The sequence below is a fragment of the Coregonus clupeaformis genome, chromosome 27 (genome assembly GCF_020615455.1).
Source record: "Coregonus clupeaformis isolate EN_2021a chromosome 27, ASM2061545v1, whole genome shotgun sequence".
Taxonomy (NCBI): domain Eukaryota; kingdom Metazoa; phylum Chordata; class Actinopteri; order Salmoniformes; family Salmonidae; genus Coregonus; species Coregonus clupeaformis.
Window position 1 is genome coordinate 41,779,694 of NC_059218.1, and position 25,000 is coordinate 41,804,693.

The following is a 25,000-nucleotide window of genomic DNA, read 5'->3' on the forward strand; positions in this document are numbered from 1 at the left end:
ATGTCAGAGTTGACGTGACAAACCTCACACTCAGAAACCTCAGTGCCAAAAGAATATCACCAGACATATAAACTAGGGGTGGAAGAGGAGTCATAATGTGGCTGTACACCTTTAGTTTGCATCTATTATGATAATTCATTGGCTAACAGACAGCTGGGTGAGCTGAATTGTATGGGAATCAACAACAACCTCGTCATCAGCAGATTTTTAAAACAACAGACTAATATGCTATGCACACACTTGAGCACAACTAGACTAGCTGTCGCCATTGGTGACGGATAATGGGGATCCTAATGAATCTAATCAAATAAATCAAACCCTCTCCCCCTTCCTCTCCCTCCCAGGAGTTTTAGAAAACCACCCGTGATGTCTGGCATGGGATCATGGCTGGGAACGGCCAGGAGAACTGTTGGCTGTAATTAGCTGGAAGTCTAAACAGAGGCATGGGATTATGGTTGGGAACGCCAGGAGAACTGTTGGCTGTAATTAGCTGGAAGTCTAAACAGAGGCATGGGATTATGGTTGGGAACGCCAGGAGAACTGTTGGCTGTAATTAGCTGGAAGTCTAAACAGAGGCATGGGATTATGGTTGGGAACGCCAGGAGAACTGTTGGCTGTAATTAGCTGGAAGTCTAAACAGAGGCATGGGATTATGGTTGGGAACGCCAGGAGAACTGTTGGCTGTAATTAGCTGGAAGTCTAAACAGAGGCATGGGATTATGGTTGGGAACGCCAGGAGAACTGTTGGCTGTAATTGGCTGGAAGTCTAAACAGAGGCATGGGATTATGGTTGGGAACGCCAGGAGAACTGTTGGCTGTAATTAGCTGGAAGTCTAAACAGAGGCATGGGATTATGGTTGGGAACGCCAGGAGAACTGTTGGCTGTAATTAGCTGGAAGTCTAAACAGAGGCATGGGATTATGGTTGGGAACGCCAGGAGAACTGTTGGCTAAATTAGCTGGAAGTCTAAACAGAGGCATGGGATTATGGTTGGGAACGGCCAGGAGAACTGTTGGCTGTAATTAGCTGGAAGTCTAAACAGAGGCATGGGATTATGGTTGGGAACGCCACCAGGAAAACTGTTGGCTGTAATTAGTTTGAAATCTCACAGAGGCATGGGATTATGGTTGGGAAGCCAGGAGAACTGTTGGCTGTAATTAGCTGGAAGTCTAAGAAAGGCATGGGATTATGGTTGGGAACGCCAGGAGAACTGTTGGCTGTAATTAGCTGGAAGTCTAAACAGAGGCATGGGATTATGGTTGGGAACGCCACCAGGAAAACTGTTGGCTGTAATTAGTTTGAAATCTCACAGAGGCATGGGATTATGGTTGGGAACGGCCAGGAGAACTGTTGGCTGTAATCAACTGGAAATCTAATCGACGCATGGGATTATGGTTGGGAACGCCAGGAGAACTGTTGGCTGTAATTAGCTGGAAATCTAATCGACGCATGGATTATGGTTGGGAACGCCAGGAGAACTGTTGGCTGTAATTAGCTGGAAGTCTAAACAGAGGCATGGGATTATGGTTGGGAACGCCAGGAGAACTGTTGGCTGTAATTAGCTGGAAGTCTAAACAGAGGCATGGGATTATGGTTGGGAACGCCAGGAGAACTGTTGGCTGTAATTAGCTGGAAGTCTAACAGAAGATAGGAGTATGAGGCAGTTGACATGGCAATAACTGGATCACACACTGGGTTTTTGTATCTGGTTTCTTTTGTCTTTTGACGGAAAACAGAACAGATCAAATTAAGTTGCCTAATTTACCAGATTCCCTCTTTCCCCATCCCTCCCTCGTCCCTTATTTTCTCCTGTTCAGGTCCCTCCTATTCTGTCATTCCCTTCCTTCTCACACTCTTCCCTCTCTCCTCTCCTTTCCTCCTTTCTCTCTTTCCTTCTCTCCTCTCCTCTCCTCCCTTCTCTCTTTCACTCTCTCCTCTCCTCTCTCCTCTCCTCCCTTCCCTCTCCTCTCCTCTCTCTTCTCTCCTCTCTCCCCACTCTCCTTTTCTCCCCTCCCTCTCTCCTCTCCTCTCTCCTCTCTCCTCTCTCCCCTCTCTCCTCTCTCCTCTCTCCTCTCTCCTCTCTCCTCTCTCCTCTCTCCTCTCTCCTCTCTCCTCTCTCCTCTCTCCTCTCCTCTCTCCTCTCTCCCCTCTCTCCTCTCCTCCCTTCCCTCTCCTCTCCTCTCCTCTCTCTTCTCTCCTCTCTCCCCACTCTCCTTTTCTCCCCTCCCTCTCTCCTCTCCTCCATTCTCTCTCTCCTCTCAGCTCTCTCTCCTCTCCTCCCTTACCTGAGGAGCAGTCCTGTATGGCAGATTCCTGCTCAGCACAGACCAACCTCCCTGTCCAAATAACAGGTAAACGAACCCGCAACAACAATGTGGATTTCCACTATTTATCTAAACCCAGTTGTGCTGGAAGCCATTCAGAGTGGCTTGGGTTGGAGAGGCCGGACGGTAACTGCACAGCTTTGAAGTCTATAAAACCATACATTCTATAAAAGGAAAAGAAAAACATGATATTTTTCTATCCATTTCTTTCTCCCTCTCACTGCCCTCCTTCAGCAGAAAGGCAAAAACAACCTGAGGAAATAGGTGGAGTAAACGATGTATTGACTGTGTTTTGAACAGGGCCTGTAATGAAGAGGGAATAGGGTGACATTTGGGACGCGGTTACAGTCGTCTTTTTGTCATTCTCCTTGAAAAAAGTGTCCTCTTCCTACATTATAGGGCTGTTATAACGGGGATGAAAGCAAGACAGTCAAGCTACCCTGAGATAGCGGGGTGATTCTGAAGCGACACCCTAACACTGCTGTCTTCGTTGCCATAGCAACCCTCCGAGGGGAGGTGAAGGAAAGGACATGGCTACTGCAGCACAGAGTAAATATCCACAATGACTGGCTAAGGAATGGAGGTGAACTCTCTCTTTCCCTCTTTCTCTCTCTCTCTCTCTCTCTCTCTCTCGCTCTCTCTCTCTCTCTCTCTCTCTCTCTCTCTCTCTCTCTCTCTCTCTCTCTCTCTCTCTGTCTCTCTCTCTTTCTCTCTCTCTCTCTCTCTGTCATCTCTCTCTCTCTTTCTCTCTCTCTCTCTCTCTCGCTCTCTCTCTCTCTCTCTCTCTCTCTCTCTCTCTCTCTCTCTCTCTCTCTCTTTCTCTCTCTCTCTCTCTCTGTCTCTCTCTCTCTCTCTCTCTCTCTTCTTTCTCTCTCTCTCTCTCTCTCTCTCTCTCTCGCTCTCTCTCTCTCTCTCTCTCTCTCTCTCTCTCTCTCGTCTCTGTCTCTGTCTCTCTCTCTCTCTCTCTCTCTCTCTCTCTCTCTCTCTCTCTCTCTCTCTCTCTCTCTCTCTCTCTCTCTCTCTCTCTCTCTCTCTCTCTCTCTCTCTCTCTCTCTCTCTCTCTCTCTCTCTCTCTCTCTCTGTCTCTCTCTCTCTCTCTCTTACTCTCTCTCGCTCTCTTTCCCTCTTTCTCTCTCTAATTCTCTCTCACGCTCCTTCTCTCTCTCTCCCACTGTCTCCCACTCTCTTTCTCTCTCTCTCCATCTCTCTTTCTTTCTCTGTCTGTCTGTCTGTCTGTCTGTCTGTCTGTCTGTCTGTCTGTCTGTCTGTCTGTCTCCCTCCCTCCCTCCCCCCTCTCTTTTATAAACCCGTATAAATCCCTCTTTCTTCCCAATAAGAACACATTCCCATAGGGCGGCGCACAATTGGCCCAGCGTCATCCGGGTTTGGCTGGTGTAGGCCTTCATAGTAAATAAGAATTTGTTTCTAACTGACTTGCCTAGTTAAATGTAAAAAGGTAAAAGAAAAAATTAAATAAAATATTTTTAAAAATTCCAGGTCTGCCCAGTGTTTCACCTAGCCCACGTCTCTTCATGAATCACATGAAGATATGTCATCACCTCAGAGTGCTGCTAGATAGCCTGGTAAAATCAGCCTGATCCCTAGAAATAGACAGCGATTTCGGATGTTTGAAAACGGCCTAAGAACGTCGATATATATGCCTTCCTCGGCGCTCACAAAAATAAGAAAAAAACGATTGATGCTCGGGAGCCGAAGCGCGCTGCTTAAACCACAACAAGCCGTGAGAATACTTGATGACAGTTGAAACAGCTTTGTATTAAATGATGTTGTTTTAAGCCTTTCCCCAAACCATAGCCCTAACCTTAACCACTCAATTAATACAGACACTTAACCCTTTGAGTGGTTTCTGTTTTAACCCTGTAACCACGCGGAATTAACCCTGTAACTACGTGGAATTAATGTATCAAAAATAGACGTTCATCCATAATATGTCAAATTACGAAAGGGACACTATGAGATCTTGTTGGGTGAAACACCACAGTGGCTGGCATCTCAAATGGTAACATAGTACCTATATAGTACCTCTGCAACTGGATCCTGGACTTCCTGACGGGCAGACCACAGGTAACAACCCCTCCTCCACACTGACTCTTAATACAGGGCCCCCCCCCCCAGGGGAGTGTCCTCAGCCCTCGGCTGTACTCCCTGTTCACCTCACGACTGCGTGGCTTTGCATGACACCCAACTCCATCATCAAGTTAGCTGACGACACCACGGTTGTAGTCCTGATAACCAACAACAACGAGTCAGCCTATAGGGAGGAGGTAAGTGAACTCGCATGGTGGTGTCATGACAACAACCTCTCCCTCAATATTAACAAAACAAAGGAGTTGATTGTTGACTTCAGGAAGCAGAGAAGGGAACATGTCCCGATCCACATTAACGGGACCGCAGTAGAGAGAGTCAACAGTTTTAAGTGTCTCGGCGTCCACATCACCGAGGACTTGTCATGGACCAACAACTCCACCACTCTTGTCAAGAGGGAGCAACAGCGTCTCTCTGAAGAAATTCAGCATGCCGACCCAAGGGTCCTCTCCAAATACTACCACTGCACCATCGAGAGCGTCCTGACTGGTTGCATCACGGCCTGGTACGGGAATTGCTCCGTCCACGACTGCAAGGCCCTCCAGTGGGTGGTGAAGACGGCCCAGTACATCAATGTGTTAGGCCTACTGCTGCTAGGTAGCTCTCTCTGCTCTCTCCCTCCCCTCTGTCTGTCCTTGATTGCAGGAGTGAAGTCTGGTGTGCGGGAGTCAGGGTTCCAGCTGCAGCTCATTCACCATAATCACCTCAGCCTTTAAGACCCGGTCAAACTTACCACTCATCGTCAGATCATAGTCAAGACGACCATATATTTGGAACCTGACTCCTGCCTCCGCTTCACTCCTGCCACCACCATCCTGCTCTCCAATACCGGACCTCTCTTTTGGACTCATCACGGACACTAGGACATTACGGTACCACACCTGCCCTGATCTGGATCTGTTACCCTCCCTGTAACCTGGACTTGCTCTTCCCATATATTTGGAAACCTGGACTTTGAACATTGTAAATAAACCTGTTAAAACTTCTATGGCTTCGTGTACTTGTCTGCATTTGGGTTCTTATCCAGTTAAATCATAACAGTATGATCTGACCAACATGAACCCAGCAGACAGTAGCTCGGATACCACCCCAGAGTGCACTGAAATTTGGACTGCCATAGCCAATCAGGGCATTTTACTTGGCCAACATGATACCCTGTTTAAGACGATTGCTGAGGACAGTCAGGTGCTGCTTAATCAGGTTCAATTACTCACCAATCAAGTGTCTGCCCTTACTACCCCTTCAGCCCAGATCAGAGAGCCTTTTGTTCCTGCTCCAGAGCGCTATGACGGGAACATGGGAACCTGTGGCGATTTTTGACTCAATGCTCGTTAGTGTTTGAACAACAGCCCCTCACCTACGCCTCAGAATGAGCCCGTATTGCCTACCTTATTAACTCTACTAGCGGTTCCGCTCGTGCCTGGGGATCCGCGGTATGGGAGAGTCAGTCGGACATTTGCAACGCTTACGTTGCCTTCACCACGGAGATGAGGAAGGTTTTGACCACCCCGTACGAGGCAAGGAGGCTGCGAAACGGTTGTTCTCTCTTCGACAGGGGCTCGTAGTGTGGCGGAGATGGCAGTGGAGTTTCGGACTTTAGCAGCAGTGAGTGGTTGGAATGACGAGGCATTACAAGGAGTGTTCATCAATGCTTTGTCTGAGACTTTAAAAGATGAATTGGTGTCATATGATGAATCGGCTACGCTGGATAATCTTATTTCACTCACTATCAGGTTGGATAATCGGATTCGGGAGCGCCGCCGGGAGAGGAGTGTTAGTTCAAAGCAACCTGTCTGTCATCAACAAATTCCTCCCTGCATCTTCCCTACGGAGAAAGCCGTGTCTTCCCGAGTCGATACGAGGAGCACTGAACCCGAAGCCATGGAGGTGGGTCGTGCACGGTTGTCCTCAGAGGAGCGTGCACGTCGTATTCAGGCTCGGGTCTGCCTGTATTGTGGAGAAGCTGATCATTTCGTTCCTTCCTGCCCAGTTCGTCCGGGAAAAGGGCCGGCTCATCATTAATGGGAGAAGTTTTGGTGAGCCGAGCAGCGGATTCTTCCTCTTCTCCCCGCATTCTGCTCCAGGCATCCCTCCAGTGGCAGTCCCAGAATTTCTCTGTTAGTGCGCTGATTGACTCTGGTGCCGACGAAAGCTTTTTGGATAGAGAGTGGGCTCAACAAATGGATTTGGAGACTGTTCCTATGGACTGTCCGCTGCAGGCTAAGGGTCTAAATGGACAATTGTTGACCCGTATTACCCATCAAACTGTTCCTGTTTGTCTTAGAGTGTCGGGAAATCATCAGGAGAACATTCAATTCCATATTATCGACTGCCCACAGACACCCCTGGTCCTTGGTATCCCCTGGCTCATAAGACACAATCCACACATTGATTGGGTGACAGGTAACATTGTTTCATGGAGCACATTTTGTCATGTGAATTGTTTGTGTTCTGCTCAGACTCCTGCCAGTACTGTGCCTCAACCTCCACTGGAGTCCATGGATCTCTCTGCTGTCCCTGACGCGTATCATGACCTGGCATCCGTTTTCTGCAAACACAGAGCTACTTCTCTTCCTCCTCACCGGCCTTACGACTGCGCCATTGACCTCCAGCCAGGAGCCCCGCTCCCCAGCAGTCGCCTGTACAATCTCTCCCGGCCGGAGACGGAGGCTATGGAGAACTACATTCGGGACTCCTTGGCGGCAGGTATTATGCGTCCTTCCTCGTCACCTGTAGGAGCGGGATTCTTTTTTTTGTTGCTAAGAAGGATAAGACCCTCAGACCCTGTATTGATTACCGTGGTCTTAACAACATCTTTACGAAACTGGATCTACGAAATGCGTATCACCTGGTGCGCATTCGTAAGGGTGATGAATGGAAGACTGCCTTCAACACACCCTTGGGACATTTTGAGTATCTGGTTATGCCTTTTGGGTTGTCCAATGCCCCTGCTGTTTTTCAGGCACTAGTCAATGATGTCCTTCGGGACATGTTGAATCGGTTTGTTTTTGTCTATCTGGATGATATCTTGATTTTCTCAGAGTCCTCCCAGGAACATGAACTACATGTGCGCCAGGTGTTGCAAAGGTTGTTGGAGAACAAACTGTTTGTGAAGATGGAGAAATGTGAATTTCATGTGTCTGAGACCTCTTTTTTGGGTTACATCATAGCTCAGGGGGAGTTGCGGATGGACCCAGCTAAGATCTCTGCTGTCACGGACTGGCCAGCTCCCTCTACCCGCAAACAACTTCAACGATTCCTGGGGTTTGCGAACTTCTATAGGAGGTTCATCAAGGACTACAGCCGCATTGCGGCGCCACTCACCGCTCTCACCTCCATCTCACGACCGTTCGCTTGGAATGAAGGGGCCGAAGAACTGAAACATCGCTTCGCCTCGGCTCCCATTCTGATGCAGCCGGACCCCGACCGCCAGTTTGTCGTGGAGGTGGATGCATCCGACACTGGGGTAGGTGCAGTGTTGTCACAACGTTCTCCTGAAGATAACAAACTGCATCCCTGTGCTTTTCTCTCAAGGAAACTTTCTCAGGCAGAGAGGAATTATGATGTTGGCAATCGTGAACTGCTCGCCGTTAAGCTGGCTCTCGAGGAGTGGCGACATTGGTTGGAGGGGGCGGAACAACCCTTCATCGTTTGGACGGATCATAAGAATCTGGCTTACCTCCAGTCAGCGAAGCAGCTCAACCCCCGTCAAGCCAGGTGGGCACTATTTTTTGGGAGATTCAATTTTTTCTCTGTCTTACCGTCCTGGGTCACGCAACGTCAAGCCTGACGCCCTGTCTCGTGTTCATTCGGCTGTTGATACTGGTAGTAACCCTGAACCCATTTTGCCTCCTACCTGCAGTATTGCAGTCATCACATGTGACATCGAGGGGATTGTTAGACAGGCTCAACATCATCAAGCTGACCCTGGGAGGGGTCCTCCTAACCGGATGTTTGTCCCTGAGTCTGCTCGCTCCCAGGTACTTCAGTGGGCTCACTCGTCTCCCCTTACCTGTCACCCTGGAGTTTCGCGGACCCTTGACTTTGTGCGACGTAAGTTCTGGTGGGCCACGATGGAGGCGGACACTCGAGCCTTCATTGCTGCTTGTACGGTATGTGCACGAAGTAAGAACTCCACCCAGGCCAGCGCTGGTCATCTACGACCTCTACCTATACCCAGCCGGCCCTGGTCGCATATCGCTATGGATTTTGTCACTGGACTTCCCCCTCGTCTGGTAAGACTGTCATTCTTACGGTGATTGATCGTTTTTCTAAGTTCGCTCATTTTTTGGCCCTACCTAAACTGCCTACTGCCAGAGAGACGGCTGATATTTTGGTTGAACATGTGTTCCGCTCTCATGGTCTACCCACGGATATTGTCTCTGACAGGGGTCCCCAGTTTGTCTCCCAGGTGTGGAAAGCTTTCTGTAAAGCTTTGGGCATTACATCCAGCCTGTCCTCTGGATATCACCCCCAGACCAACGGGCAAGCCGAGAGAGCGAACCAGGAGATGGAGACCGCTCTTCGCTGTGTCACTGGGTCTAACCCTGGGTCATGGAGCTCCATGCTCCCCTGGGTGGAATATGCTCATAACACCTTGACTAACGCTTCCTCTGGTTTGTCTCCTTTTCTGTGTGCTCTGGGTTATCAACCTCCCCTGTTCCCTTCCTTGTCTGCATTTGGGTTCTTATCCAGTTAAATCATAACACAATGGGACCGTACTCCCACCCATCCAGGACCTCACTGGGACCGTGCTCCCACCCATCCAGGACCTCACCGGGACCGTGCTCCCACCCATCCAGGACCTCACCGGGACCGTGCTCCCACCCATCCAGGACCTCACTGGGACCGTGCTCCCACCCATCCAGGACCTCTACTTGAAACGGTGCCTGAGGAAAGGCATGCAGCATCGTCAAGGACCCCTCACACCCCAGCCACAGGCTGTTCACTCCCTTACCGTTGGGCAGACGGTATCGGAGCATGAGGTCTGATACCGACAGGCTCAGAGACAGTTTCTATCTACAAGCCATCAGACTGCTGAACACTGGAACTGGACCGACCACCTGCTCTGATTCTCCACATGAGCACACATGCACTCACTCACACACATACACACTCAGACACACACACATCCACATCCACACACACGCAGACAGACATACACACATCCACACACACATATACATTCATGCTACACACACATCACAACTGCTGCTCTTATTGTACTGCTCAGTCTATCCACAGGAAGAACAACAAGATAGCAGCGAGAGATAGACAGAGAGGAAACAGACAGAAAGACAGACAGAGCTTTTCCTACCTCTAAGAAGCAGGTCCCGACTGCCGTATTCTCCTTGATCGTCACGTTGTAGAAGTTACTGGAAAACACTGGCTCGTTGTCATTTACATCCTGCAGCACCACGGCAACCTTCGCCGTCGACGACATAGGAGGCCGCCCGTTGTCCGTGGCAACCACCGTCACACTGGGCGCTGGCTCCGACTCGTAATCCAGTGCCATCGCCGTGGTGATGATCCCCGTCACTGGATCGATGGAGAACCAATCAGAGTGGCTCTTTTTGTCTTTGAGGAGACTGTATCGGACGTCCCCATTGGGCCCCTGGTCCTTGTCCCGGGCCGTCACCTGGAGCACAAAGGATCCTGGGTAGACAACCTCTGGGATGGTCTGTTTGTAAGCCTGCTGGTCGAAGAGTGGTGGATTATCATTCACATCAGTGACCTGGATAGTAAAGGAGGACTCAGCCCTGAGAGGAGGGGTGCCTGCGTCTGTTGCCATCACCCTCAGCTCGTACGTGTCCCTCTCCTCGCGGTCCAACACCTGGTCCACACAGATCAGATAGATAATACTGTCCTTGGTGGTCAGGGCGAACTTCCCGTCCCCTCCCTCTAGCGAAACGTTAACGTTAGCGTATTCTCCGTAGTCGGGGTCGGTGACGGAGATGCGCGCCACGTACTGGCCGGGCTGGGCGCCCTCGGAGATGCGTGGCGAGCCGTCTTCGCTGAGGAAAATGATGGTCATGGTGGGTTGGTTGTCGTTGTAGTCTCGGACATGGATTGTCACGAAGGCATTGGTCACCTGGAGGAAATGAGGTAAAACAACAGGGCACTGAGTAAAACAACAGGGCTAGGTGTAAAACAACAGGGCACGGAGTACAACAACAGGGCACGGAGTAAAACAACAGGGCACGGAGTACAACAACAGGGCACGGTGTAAAACAACAGGGTACGGTATAAAACAACAGGGAATGGCGTAAGACAACAGGGCACGGAGTAAAACAACAGGGCATGGAGTACAACAACAGGGCACGGAGTACAACAACAGGGCACGGTGTAAAACAACAGGGTACGGTATAAAACAACAGGGAATGGCGTAAGACAACAGGGCACGGAGTAAAACAACAGGGCACGGAGTAAAACAACAGGGCATGGAGTACAACAACAGGGCACGGAGTAAAACAACAGGGCATGGAGTACAACAACAGGGCACGGAGTAAAACAACAGGGCACGGAGTACAACAACAGGGCACGGTGTAAAACAACAGGGTACGGTATAAAACAACAGGGAATGGCGTAAGACAACAGGGCACGGAGTAAAACAACAGGGCACGGAGTAAAACAACAGGGCATGGAGTACAACAACAGGGCACGGAGTAAAACAACAGGGCATGGAGTAAAACAACAGGGCACGGTGTAAAACAACAGGGTACGGTATAGAACAACAGGGCACGGAGTAAAACAACAGGGCATGGAGTACAACAACAGGGCATGGAGTAAAACAACAGGGCATGGAGTACAACAACAGGGCACGGTGTAAAACAACAGGGCATGGAGTACAACAACAGGGCATGGAGTAAAACAACAGGGCATGGAGTAAAACAACAGGGTACGGTATAAAACAACAGGGAATGGCGTAAGACAACAGGGCACGGAGTAAAACAACAGGGCATGGAGTACAACAACAGGGCACGGAGTAAAACAACAGGGCACGGAGTACAACAACAGGGCACGGAGTAAAACAACAGGGCACGGAGTACAACAACAGGGCACGGTGTAAAACAACAGTGTACGGTATAAAACAACAGGGAATGGCGTAAGACAACAGGGCACGGAGTAAAACAACAGGGCACGGAGTAAAACAACAGGGCATGGAGTACAACAACAGGGCACGGAGTAAAACAACAGGGCATGGAGTAAAACAACAGGGCATGGAGTACAACAACAGGGCACGGTGTAAAACAACAGGGCATGGAGTACAACAACAGGGCACGGAGTAAAACAACAGGGCATGGAGTACAACAACAGGGCATGGAGTAAAACAACAGGGCATGGAGTAAAACAACAGGGCATGGTGTAAAACAACAGGGCATGGAGTACAACAACAGGGCACGGTGTAAAACAACAGGGCATGGAGTACAACAACAGGGCACGGAGTAAAACAACAGGGCATGGAGTACAACAACAGGGCACGGTGTAAAACAACAGGGCACGGAGTAAAACAACAGGGCACGGAGTAAAACAACAGGGCATGGAGTACAACAACAGGGTACGGTATAAAACAACAGGGCATGGAGTAAAACAACAGGGCACGGAGTACAACAACAGGGCTAGGTGTAAAACAACAGGGCATGGAGTAAAACAACAGGGCATGGAGTACCATCGAGAGCGTCCTGACCGGTTGCATAATGGCCGGAGGGGATGGCTGCCGTTTTATGGACTCTTAACCAACCGTGCTATTTTGTGTGTTTTTTCGCATTGTTTGTAATTTATTTTGTACATAATGTTGCTGCTACCGTCTCTTATGACCGAAAAGAGCTTCTGGATACCAGAACAGCGATTACTCACCTTGAACTGGACAAATAATTTTAATTTAATGAGTCGGATGAGAGGGATTTGCTCCAGACACCCGACAGGGCCCTCATCCCCGTCATTCGCAGTAGAAAGAAAATGAGATATCGCGGAAGGAGATCGGGGTGCCTGGTAAGGAGCCAGCGACGAGTGGCTAATCTGCCTTTGCCATCGATACTATTGGCCAACTTACAATCGCTTGATAATAAAGTGGACGAACTACAGGCAGGAATATCCTACCAACGGGACATTAAAACTGTAATATCTTATGTTTCACCGAGTCGTGGCTGAACGAAGACATGAACAACATACAGCTGGCGGGTTTCACACTGTATTGGCAGGATAGAACAGCAGCCTCTGGTAAGACAAGGGGTGGCGGTCTATGTATATTTGTAAACAACAGCTGGTGCGCGATATCTAAGGAAGTCTCGAAGTTTTGCTCGCCTGAGGTAGAGTATCTCATGATAAACTGTAGACCACACTATCTACCAAGAGAGTTTTCATCTATATTCTTCGTAGCTGTATATTTACCACCACAAACCGATGCTGGCACTAAGACCGCACTCAATTAACTGTATACAGCCATAAGCAAACAGAAAAACGCTCATCCAGAGGCGGCGCTCCTAGTGGCCGGGGACTTTAATGCAGGGAAACTTAAATCCGTTTTACCTCATTTCTACCAGCATGTTAAATGTGCAACCAGAGGGGAAAGAAACTCTAGACCACCTTTACTCCACACACAGAGACGCGTACAAAGCTCTCCCTCGCCCTCCATTTGGCAAATCTGACCATAATTCTATCCTCCTGATTCCTGCTTACAAGCAGAAACTAAAGCAGGAAGCACCAGTGACTCGGTCAATAAAAAAGTGGTCAGATGAAGCAGATGTTAAGCTACAGGACTGTTTTGCTAGCACAGACTGGAACATGTTCCGGGATTCTTCCGATGGCATTGAGGAGTACACCACATCAGTCACTGGCTTCATCAATAAGTGCATCGATGACGTTGTCCCCACAGTGACTGCACGTACATATCCCAACCAGAAGCCATGGATTACAGGCAACATCCGCACTGAGCTAAAGGGTAGAGCTGCCGCTTTCAAGGAGCGGGACTCTAACCCGGAAGCTTAAAAGAAATCTCGCTATGCCCTCCGACGAACCGGCAAAGCATCCATACAGGACTAAGATCTAATCGTACTACACTGGCTCCGACGCTCGTCGGATGTGGCAGGGTTTGCAAACTATTACAGACTACAAAGGGAAGCACAGTCTCGAGCTGTCCAGTGACACGAGCCTACAAGACGAGCTAAATTACTCCCATGCTCGTTTCGAGGCAAGTAACACTGAAACATGCATGAGAGCATCAGCTGTTCCGGATGACTGTGTGATCACGCTCTCCATAGCAGATGTGAGTAAGACCTTTAAACAGGTCAACATTCACAAGGCCGCGGGCCAGACTGATTACCAGGATGTGTACTCCGAGCATGCACTGACCAACTGGCAAGTGTCTTCACTGACATTTTCAACCTCTCAATGTCTGAGTCTGTAACAGCAACATGCTTCAAGCAGACCACCATAGTCCCTGTGCCCAAGTACACTAAGGTAACCTGCCTAAATGACTACTGCACCGTAGCACTCACGTCTGTAGCCATGAAGTGCTTTGAAAGGCTTGTCATGGCTCACATCAACACCATTCTCCCAGAAACCCTAGACCCACTCCAATTTGCATACCGCCCCAACAGATCCACAGATGATGCAATCTCTATTGCGCTCCACACTGCCCTTTCACACCTGGACAAAAGGAACACCTATGTGAGAATGCTATTCATTGACTACAGCTCAGCATTCAACACCATAGTGCCCTCTAAGCTCATCACTAAGCTAAGGACCCTGGGAATAAACACCTCCCTCTGCAACTGGATCCTGGACTTCCTGACGGGCCGCCCCCAGGTGGTAAGGGTAGGTAACAACACATCCGCCACGCTGATCCTCAACACGGGGGCCCCTCAGGGGTGCGTGCTCAGTCCCCTCCTGTACTCCCTGTTCACTCATGACTGCATGGCCAGGTACGACTCCAACACCAGTTTGCTGATGACACAACAGTGGTAGGCCTGATCACCGACAACGACGAGACAGCCTATAGGGAGGTCAGAGACCTGGCCGTGTAGTGCCAGGACAACAACCTCTCCCTCAACGTGATCAAGACAAAGGAGATGATTGTGGACTACAGGAAAAAGAAGAAGACCGAGCACACCCCCATTCTCATCGACGGGGCTGTAGTGGAGCAGGTTGAGAGCTTCAAGTTCCTTGGTGTCCACATCACGTTGTCTAACCAGAGTCATCTGTGAAGCTCAGCTGGTAGAGCACGGCGCTTGTAACACCAAGGTAGTGGGTTCGATCCCCGGGACCACCCATACACAAAAATGTATGCACGCATGACTGTAAGTCGCTTTGGATAAAAGCGTCTGCTAAATGGCATATTATTATTATTATTATTATTATTATCACCAACAAACTAACATCGTTCAAGCACACCAAGACAGTCATGAAGAGGGCACGACAAAACCTATTCCCCCTCAGGAGACTGAAAGGATTTGGCATGGGTCCTCAAATCCTCAAAAGGTTTTACAGCTGCACCATCGAGAGCATCCTGACCGGTTGCATCACTGCCTGGTATGGCAACTGCTCGGCCTCCGACCGCAAGGCACTACAGAGGGTAGTGCGTACGGCCCAGTACATCACTGGGGCCAAGCTTCCTGCCATCCAGGACCTCTATACCAGGTGGTGTCAGAGGAAGGCCCTAAAAATGGTCAAAGACTCCAGTCACCCAATTCATAGACTGTTCTCTCTGCTACCGTACAGCAAGCGGTACCGGAGCACCAAGTCTAGGTCCAAAAGGCTTCTAAACAACTTCTACCCCCAAGACATAAGACTCCAGAGTGGCACAGGGGTCTAAGGCACTGCATCGCAGTGCTAGCTGTGCCACTAGAGATCCTGGTTCGTGTCCAGGCTCTGTCGCAGCCGGCTGCGACCGGGAGACCCATGGGGTGGCGCACAATTGGTCCAGCATCGTCCAAGGTAGGGGAGGGTTTGGCCGGCAGGGATGTGGGTTTGTTTCCCACGGGGGGCCAGTATAAACCCCCCCAAAAAAAAAAAAAACATGTATGCATTCACTAACTGTAAGTCGCTCTGGATAAGAGCGTCTGCTAAATGACAAAAAATGTAAATGTAATGTAAATAAGACTCCTGAACATCTATAAAACAACAGTAGAGGATGTGGAGAAGCTAAAATAACCTCCTTCCTCTAAAAGTTCCAGAGAGCAGAGAGAGACTCAATGCAGCCTCCAGACTGTCCACAGGAAGGGTCCACAATTAGGACAACAATAACTAGTATTAAAGTCTCATTTGATGGCATTGTGCCATTACAGAAGAAACCTTTAAAGACATGTATTTATTCATGCTCATCAGATAAAATGACTACTTCGCTGTTCTGTTTTGACTGTCGTCAGCACATCATGTTGCTAGGTATGTTGCATTACATGTTTAATATTGAATGTGTTCCTGGCCTCTAGGTGGCTAGTGGGTGGCTAGCGGGTGGCATCTAGGTGGCTAGTGGGTGGCCTCTAGGTGGCTAGTGGGTGGCTAGTGGGTGGCTAGTGGGTGGCTAGTGGGTGGCATCTAGGTGGCTAGTGGGTGGCTAGTGGGTGGCTATTGGGTGGCATCTAGGTGGCTAGTGGGTGGCTAGCGGGTGGCTAGTGGGTGGCATCTAGGTGGCTAGTGGGTGCTAGTGGGTGGCTAGTGGGTGGCCTCTAGGTGGCTAGTGGGTGGCTAGTGGGTGGCTAGTGGGTGGCTTCTAGGTGGCTAGTGGGTGGCTAGTGGGTGGCCTCTGAGTGGCTAGTGGGTGGCTAGTGGGTGGCCTCTAGGTGGCTAGTGGGTGGCTAGTGGGTGGCTAGTGGGTGGCTAGTGGGTGGCTAGTGGGTGGCTTCTAGGTGGCTAATGGGTGGCTAGTGGGTGGCTAGTGGGTGGCTAGTGGGTGGCTAGTGGGTGGCCTCTGAGTGGCTAGTGTGTGGCTAGCAGGTGGCTAGTGGGTGGTTAGTGGGTGGCTAGTGGGTGGCTAGTGGGTGGCCTCTAGGTGGCTAGTGGGTGGCTAGTGGGTGGCTAGTGGGTGGCTAGTGGGTGGCATCTAGGTGACTAGTGGGTGGCTAGTGGGTGGCTAGTGGGTGGCTTCTAGGTGGCTAGTGGGTGGCTAGTGGGTGGCTAGTGGGTGGCTAGTGGGTGGCTAGTGGGTGGCTAGTGGGTGGCCTCTAGGTGGCTAGTGGGTGGCTAGTGGGTGGCTAGTGGGTGGCTAATGGGTGGCCTCTAGGTGGCTAGTGGGTGGCTAATGGGTGGCATCTAGGTGGCTAGTGGGTGGGATTTAGGTGGCTAGTGGGTGGCTAGTGGGTGGCTAGTGGGTGGCTAGTGGGTGGGATCTAGGTGGCTAGTGGGTGACCTCTCGGTGGCTAGTGGGTGGCTAGTGGGTGGCAAGTGGGTGGCATCTAGGTGGCTAGTGGGTGGCTAGTGGGTGGCATCTAGGTGGCTAGTGGGTGGCAAGTGGGTGGCAAGTGGGTGGCTAGTGGGTGGCTAGTGGGTGGCTAGCGGGTTGCAAGTGGGTGGCATCTAGGTGGCTAGTGGGTGGCTAGTGGGTGGCTAGTGGGTGGCTAGTGGGTGGCATCTAGGTGGCTAGTGGGTGGCTAGTGGGTGGCCTCTAGGTGGCTAGTGGGTGGCTAGTGGGTGGTTAGTGGGTGGCATCTAGGTGGCTAGTGGGTGGCTAGTGGGTGGCTAGTGGGTGGTTAGTGGGTGGCTAGTGGGTGGCATCTAGGTGGCTAGTGGGTGGTTAGTGGGTGGCTAGTGGGTGGCTAGTGGGTGGCTAGTGGGTGGCTAGTGGGTGGCTAGTGGGTGGTTAGTGGGTGGCTAGTGGGTGGCTAGTGGGTGGTTAGTGGGTGGTTAGTGGGTGGTTAGTGGGTGGCTAGTGGGTGGTTAGTGGGTGGTTAGTGGGTGGTTAGTGGGTGGTTAGTGGGTGGTTAGTGGGTGGTTAGTGGGTGGTTAGTGGGTGGCTAGTGGGTGGTTAGTGGGTGGTTAGTGGGTGGCTAGTGGGTGGTTAGTGGGTGGTTAGTGGGTGGTTAGTGGGTGGTTAGTGGGTGGTTAGTGGGTGGCTAGTGGGTGGTTAGTGGGTGGTTAGTGGGTGGCTAGTGGGTGGTTAGTGGGTGGTTAGTGGGTGGTTAGTGGGTGGTTAGTGGGTGGTTAGTGGGTGGCTAGTGGGTGGTTAGTGGGTGGTTAGTGGGTGGTTAGTGGGTGGTTAGTGGGTGGTTAGTGGGTGGCTAGTGGGTGGTTAGTGGGTGGTTAGTGGGTGGCTAGTGGGTGGTTAGTGGGTGGTTAGTGGGTGGTTAGTGGGTGGTTAGTGGGTGGCTAGTGGGTGGTTAGTGGGTGGCTAGTGGGTGGTTAGTGGGTGGTTAGTGGGTGGTTAGTGGGTGGTTAGTGGGTGGTTAGTGGGTGGCTAGTGTTGACCCGGGCTGCACCCCCACCTTCACTCTCTCTATTCAATATTAGTATTAGACTAGCTGTGCCACTAGAGATCCTGGTTCATATCCAGCCGGCCGTGACCGGGAGACCCATGGGGCGGCGCACAATTGGCCCAGCGTCGTCTAGGGTAGGGGAGGGAATGGCCGGCAGGGATGTAGCTCAGTTGGTAGAGCATGGCGTTTGCAACGCCAGGGTTGTGGGTTCGATTCCCACCGGGGTATGAAAAATAGTATGAAAAAATATAAATCATGTATGCACTAACTGTAAGTCGCTCTGGATAAGAGCGTCTGCTAAATGACTAAAATGTCAAATGTAAATGTATTAAGGTGTCATTTGATGGCATTGTGCCATTACAGAAGAAACCTTTAAAGACATGTATTTATTCATGCTTATCAGATAAAATGACTACTTCGCTGTTCTGTTTTGACTGTCGTCAGCACATCATGTTACTAGGTGTGTTGCATTACATGTTTAATATTGAATGTGTTCAATGCCACCCTCTCTATTCAATATTATTCTACAATGTAGAAAATAGTAAAAATAAAGAAAAACCCTAGAATGAGTAGGTGTGTCCAAACTTTTGACTGGTTCTGTATATAGGTAATGTTAGCTGTGGCTAGACATGTTTATAACAACGTTTTTCCCCTGGATTTATATATTTATAAGTATTTTTTATGGTTATGACGGTTATTCTATTTTCATTCAATTTTAATTTTCATCCATCCCTACCCATGCACACCCTCACACAAACCCACACACACACACCTCAGGGTGGCTGGCGTTGTCTCTGGCCTGCACCACCAGCTCGTGGACTCTCTTCAGCTCGTAGTCCAGTGGACGGTTCAGAGTGATGACCCCCGACCTCGTATCCATAACAAAGTAGCGGTCAGGGTCGCTCTGGCGACGGTTGATCTCGTACAGAACCAGACCGTTGTCTCCCTCGTCAGCGTCGGACGCAAACACCTGCAGGACGTGAGAGATTGATTATTGATTGACTATCAGTAAAGATTTACCATAACTAATACAGTACTTTATACCAGTGGAGGCTCCTCAGAGGAGGAAGGGGAGGACCATCCTCCTCAGTGAATTCCATACAATAGTGTAACATTAAAAAAGTTATATATTTTATAAAACTATACTAAATATATTCACGTCACCAAATAATTGATTAAAATACACTGTTTTGCAATGAAGGTCTACAGTAGTCTCAACAGCACTCTGTGAGGTAGTACCATGGTGTAGCCAGAGGACAGCTAGTTTCTGTCCTCCTCTGGGTACATTGACTTCAATACAAAACCTAGGAGGCTCGTGGTTCTCACCCTCTTCCATAGACTTACACAGTAATTATGACAACTTCCGGAGGACGTCCTCTAACCTATGAGAGCTTTTGCAGAATGAACTGACATGTTGTCCAACCAATCAAAGGATCAGAGAATGAATCTAGTACTGAAAGCATAAACTACAGCTAGCTAGCACTGCAATGCATAAAATGTGGTGAGTAGTTCACTCAAAGAGAGAGAAAGACAATAGTTGAACAGGTTTGAACAAATTAATTTCTTAAAAAATGAAAGACAAGCAAGAGAGAGAGAGAGATATTTTGCTGTATTTTTTTCACTTTCACTTACTTAGCTAGCGAATGCAGCTAGCTAGTTTAGCCTACTCAAACACCTGGCTCAAACAGAGAGGGATGCTACAGTTAGCTAGCTGGCTATGGCTATCCAACACTGGAACTCTTCCAAGTCAAGGTAAGCTTTCGGTTTTATTAATTGATTGCCCCCGGGGCCGCCGGTTAACAGCTAAACTGCTAAAATGCTTTCTGACTGTACACTGAACTGCATGATTGTAGCGGGTTTACTAACGCGTTAGTTCTAGCGTAGATGCGAGAAGGAATACAATGATCAAAGGGATCATGCTGTTTGTATGTGGCTGCTATGAAAGTGAACGGTGTTTGTGTGTGATCAGGGGTGTATTCATTCCGCTGATTCTGTTGAAAAAAAGTTTCTTAAACAGAAGCAAACGAAAACAAAACGGGGATAAACATACCTGGATTTTTCCAATAGAAACTCTCGTTTGCAACTGTTGGACTAATGATTACACCCTAGATCAGCTAGATGCAGGCAAGAGTGTGCAAGGCGGTATTGAATGTGTCACTGTCTGACACCTTGATTACTCAAATATATCTCAACCGGTGCACCTACGTTGTAAACTTTCATTCATAGGCTAGGTTGATCCAACCTCATGATAGGGTATAGGGAACATTTGAGTATCATGTAGTAGCCTAAACCTATCGATGTTACATTGAGCTGGGTGAACGGAATATGAATGACAGTCATCCAATTTGCTGTAATAGAAATAAGGCCATGCTCATTAAAAAAAGAATCGTCCTCCCTCATCTTAAACGGCACCGACCGCCACTGGTGTGTGTGTGTGTCTCTCAGCTGAGGCAGTTTGGACATTCTGTAGCATCATCACTCCCAGATATGGCAGCTTTATGGCTGTAGCATCGTAGCTGTAGCATCGTGGCTGTAGCATCATGGCTGTAGCATCAGGGCTGTAGCATCAGGGCTGTAGCATCAGGGCTGTAGCATCATGGCTGTAGCATTGTGGCTGTAGCATCAGGGCTGTAGCATCATGGCTGTAGCATCAGGGCTGTAGCATCGTGGCTGTAGCATCATGGCTGTAGCATCGTGGATGTAGCATCATGGCTGTAGCATCGTGGCTGTAGCATCAGGGCTGTAGCATCATGGCTGTAGCATCGTGGCTGTAGCATCGTGGCTGTAGCATCATGGCTGTAGCATCGTGGCTGTAGCATCAGGGCTGTAGCATCATGGCTGTAGCATCAGGGCTGTAGCATCATGGCTGTAGCATCAGGGCTGTAGCATCAGGGCTGTAGCATCAGGGTTGTAGCATCATGGCTGTAGCATCATGGCTGTAGCATCAGGGCTGTAGCATCAGGGCTGTAGCATCGTGGCTGTAGCATCATGGCTGTAGCATCAGGGCTGTAGCATCAGGGCTGTAGCATCATGGCTGTAGCATCGTGGCTGTAGCATCGTGGCTGTAGCATCAGGGCTGTAGCATCATGGCTGTAGCATCAGGGCTGTAGCATCAGGGCTGTAGCATCAGGGCTGTAGCATCATGGCTGTAGCATCATGGCTGTAGCATCATGGCTGTAGCATCATGGCTGTAGCATCATGGCTGTAGCATCGTGGCTATAGCATCATGGCTGTAGCATCATGGCTGTAGCATCAGGGCTGTAGCATCATGGCTGTAGCATCGTGGCTATAGCATCATGGCTGTAGCATCATGGCTGTAGCATCAGGGTTGTTGAGGAGAGTGTACAGAGCCAGCACAGAGTGGGACGTTCTCTCCCTGGCGCTCTGCCCCCAGGACAGTGCTCCTATCCTGGCTAGAGCCTTGAGGTGTGGCCCTCTCTCCCTGGTGCTTTGCCCTCAGGTCACTGCTCCTAACCTGGCTAGAGCTGACCGGTTTCTCCCCAGCTAATACGTTTTTAATGAAAGGAGACTCTACTACTCTAAATGAAGCTGAATGAAGCTAGGATGTGGAGTAAAACAGCAGGTCAGTAAAACAGCAGGTCAGTAAAACAGCAGGTCAGTAAAACAGCAGGTCAGAAAAACAGCAGGTCAGTAACACAGCAGGTCAGTAACACAGCAGGTCAGTAAAACAGCAGGTCAGTAAAACAGCAGGTCAGTAACACAGCAGGTCAGTAAAAACAGCAGGTCAGTAAAAACAGCAGGTCAGTAAAACAGCAGGTCAGTAAAACAGCAGGTCAGTAAAAACAGCAGGTCAGTAAAAACAGCAGGTCAGTAAAAACAGCAGGTCAGAAAAACAGCAGGTCAGTAAAAACAGCAGGTCAGTAAAAACAGCAGGTCAGTAACACAGCAGGTCAGTAACACAGCAGGTCAGAAAAACAGCAGGTCAGAAAAACAGCAGGTCAGTAAAACAGCAGGTCAGTAAAACAGCAGGTCAGTAACACAGCAGGTCAGTAAAAACTGCAGGTCAGTAAAACAGCAGGTCAGAAAAACAGCAGGTCAGTAACACAGCAGGTCAGTAAAAACAGCAGGTCAGTAAAACAGCAGGTCAGTAAAACAGCAGGTCAGAAAAACAGCAGGTCAGTAAAAACAGCAGGTCAGAAAAACAGCAGGTCAGTAAAAACAGCATGTCAGTAACACAGCAGGTCAGTAAAACAGCAGGTCAGTAAAACAGCCGGTCAGTAAAGGTTTTTAACATACACCTTCTGCTAGAGTGACTTGTTTTTTTGTCTACAAAACGTTTTGCTCTATTTTCTGGCCACCATTAATACCTGCAATATGTTGCTTCCCTGTGGTAAACTCTCAGAGATGATGGCATGGTATCTGCTCTGGTTGAAGACGGGGGCGTGGTCATTGATGTCAGTGACAGACACCTCCAGGGTCATCAGGCCGGTGCGCCTGGGACTCCCCCCGTCGAAGGCCTCCAGAACCAGGCTGTACGAAGACATCTTCTCCCTGTCCAGAACACCGTTCACCACCAGGTCCAGGTACAACACCTAAGAGTGAAAAGACACGAGAGGACACAAGGACAACGGAGAGAAAACCATAGAAATAGAATGAATAGAACTGTCTTGGAACCTCTAACCCTGGCAATTTGACTGGTAAACTCATGGGTACACTCGAAACGGTTGCCTGGTATTGTGATGCAATAATTTCCATGGTAATGTAGAATGTTCATTCAAATTATGTTAACTGATGTGGCTCATGCAATGGAATGTATTTTGTGTAATGTCAGTTGAGTTGATTCAACAAATCACAGCACATATTGATGGGTACACTTCCTGCTTTTACTCCATCATTGACTTGAATGGGGATTCCTGATCTTGTCATTCTATTAATATGGAGAAAACCGCTTAGAGAGAAATGCTACTGTATTTTATTGTTTTCGTGTATATTGTACCACTGGCCTCACAAAAGAGATGTCCATGAAAGTGGACAATAGAGTATCAAATCCTATTGTAAAAGACCAGTTTAATAAACCTTGTTAGCTCTCTTGGTCTTGTTCACGTGTCCCTGGGTGCTTTGCTATGCTTACTATGTTACTCTACGCTATGCTATGCTACGCTATGATATTGTATGCTATGCTACTCTACACTATGCTATGCTACGCTATGATATTGTATGCTATGCTACTCTACGCTATGCTACTCTACGCTATGCTACTCTACGCTATGCTATATTTGTATCATACCTTGTTAGCAGCTCTCTTGGTCTCCAGCCTGAAGGCTTGCCCCACGTTGCCCTCCTTAATCACATATCCCTGGGTGGTCAGCTGATCGCGGTCCGCGTCCGACGCCGGCTCCAGGGACACCCGTGTTCCCACCGCCGTCTGTTCCGGGATCTTCAGCGACGCCTTGGGCTTGAGGAACGCCGGCGCGTGGTCGTTGATGTCGTTGACCGTGACGGACACCTCGACTGTGACCCCGGTCATGGTGACGGCGATGAAGCTGTAGTGGTCCCTCTGCTCGCGGTCGAGGCGGCGTGCCGTGGTGATGATCCCAGAGGTCTCGTCGATGTGGAGGTCGCTGCCCAACCCTGTTCCCTCGTGGTCGGAGATGAAGTACAGCGAGGCGGTGACGCCGGGCGGTAGCCCAGCACTGATGTCCCCTACGATGGTCCCTGCTGGCTGCTCCTCATCTAGCTGGAGCTCCAGAGCTCCCAGGACCGCGGCGGAGTGGACCACAACCAGCTCCAAGACCACGTAGAGCAGGAGGAGAGACCGTCGCCTCCACAGGCCTGAACACACACATAGACCGCTGGCCCTGGGCCCACCTTCACACGTTATTGTCATGGCTGGGGCCTCCTACACCTGAAAGAGAGAGAATACAGAGAATAGAACTTTAGAATAGAACTTCAGAATAGAACCTTAGAATAGAACCTTAGAATAGAACTTCAGAATAGAACCTTAGAATAGAACCTTAGAATATAACTTTAGAATAGAACTTGAGAATAGAATGTTAGCACCTTAAACTAGAACTTCAGAATAAAACCTTAAAATATAACCTTAGAATACAACTTTTGAATAGAATTTCAGAATACAACTTTAGAATAGAAAGTTATAACCGTAGAATAAATCCTTAGAATTTAATTTCAGAAAAGAAAGTTAGATTATAACTTTGATCCATTCTTGGAAGACAAATGTGTTTCTTTGCTACATAACTTCCATGTTTGAAAGCAGTTGTTCCCAACAGCAGCTGAGTCCTGTTGGGTTGTGACTGAAGACTTTGGCCAGAAACACTGGTCTTGTTTATCACCAACATTGTTTATTGGGTGGGACCATTGAAAAAGCCAGGTCATGATAAAAGACACACACACACACACACACACAGAGAGAGAGAGAGAGAGAGAGAGAGAGAGAGAGAGAGAGAGAGAGAGAGAGAGAGAGAGAGAGAGAGAGAGAGAGAGAGAGAGAGAGAGAGAGAGAGAGAGAGAGAGAGAGAGAGAGCATGGGAAAGCATGCTATAGTTGCAGTAGCATCCATATGTTTCTCTCACCATATAGCCATGCAGCACTCTAAAACACTACACACTGATCCTAATGTAACCTGCTACCATACACTGAGACTACACACTGTACCGAGTTGACCAGTCTCTCTCTCTCTCTCTCTCTGTCTCTCTCTCTCTGTCCCTCTCTCTCTCTCTCTCTCTCTCTCTCTCTCTCTCTCTCTCTCTCTCTCTCTCTCTCTCTCTCTCTCTCTGTCTCTCTCTCTCTCTGTCTCTCTCTCTCTCTGTCTCTCTCTCTCTCTCTCTGTCTCTCTCTCTCTCTCTCTCTCTCTCTCTCTCTCTCTCTCTCTCTCTCTCTCTCTCTCTCTCTCTCTCTCTCTCTCTCTCTCTCTCTCTCTCTCTCTCTCTCTCTCTCTCTCTCTCTCTCTCTCTCTCTCTCTCTCTCTCTCTCTCTCTCTCTCTCTCTCTCTCTACCTCTCTGAAGAGTTATGAAGAGTTTCAGTCCAAAATGCTATAGTGTATATCCATTTTCTAGAAACAGTGGTAAATTATGTTTTATTGTTTAAAGAAGTTATGAAAGGGATTGGTGTGTTTTTTCACTATCTAATCATTGTATGGGGTTGTTCAATGACTGACATGTATTTGTTTAAAATCTATCACT

General features: G+C 49.1%; 1 protein-coding gene across 1 annotated transcript in view; it reads right to left on the reverse strand.

The window, feature by feature from the left end:
- LOC121542024 (protocadherin-16-like) overlaps positions 1 to 25,000 on the reverse strand; it is a 161,109-nt gene that overhangs the window by 102,983 nt on the left and 33,126 nt on the right. The window contains exons 2-5 of the mRNA XM_041851449.2: positions 23,088 to 23,705; positions 22,168 to 22,392; positions 18,612 to 18,809; positions 9,748 to 10,521 (exon numbers count right to left, since the gene is read on the reverse strand). Of these exons, the coding sequence (XP_041707383.2) occupies positions 9,748 to 10,521; positions 18,612 to 18,809; positions 22,168 to 22,392; positions 23,088 to 23,687 (1,797 nt within the window). The 5' untranslated portion in view covers positions 23,688 to 23,705. The remainder of the gene's footprint in view (positions 1 to 9,747; positions 10,522 to 18,611; positions 18,810 to 22,167; positions 22,393 to 23,087; positions 23,706 to 25,000) is intronic.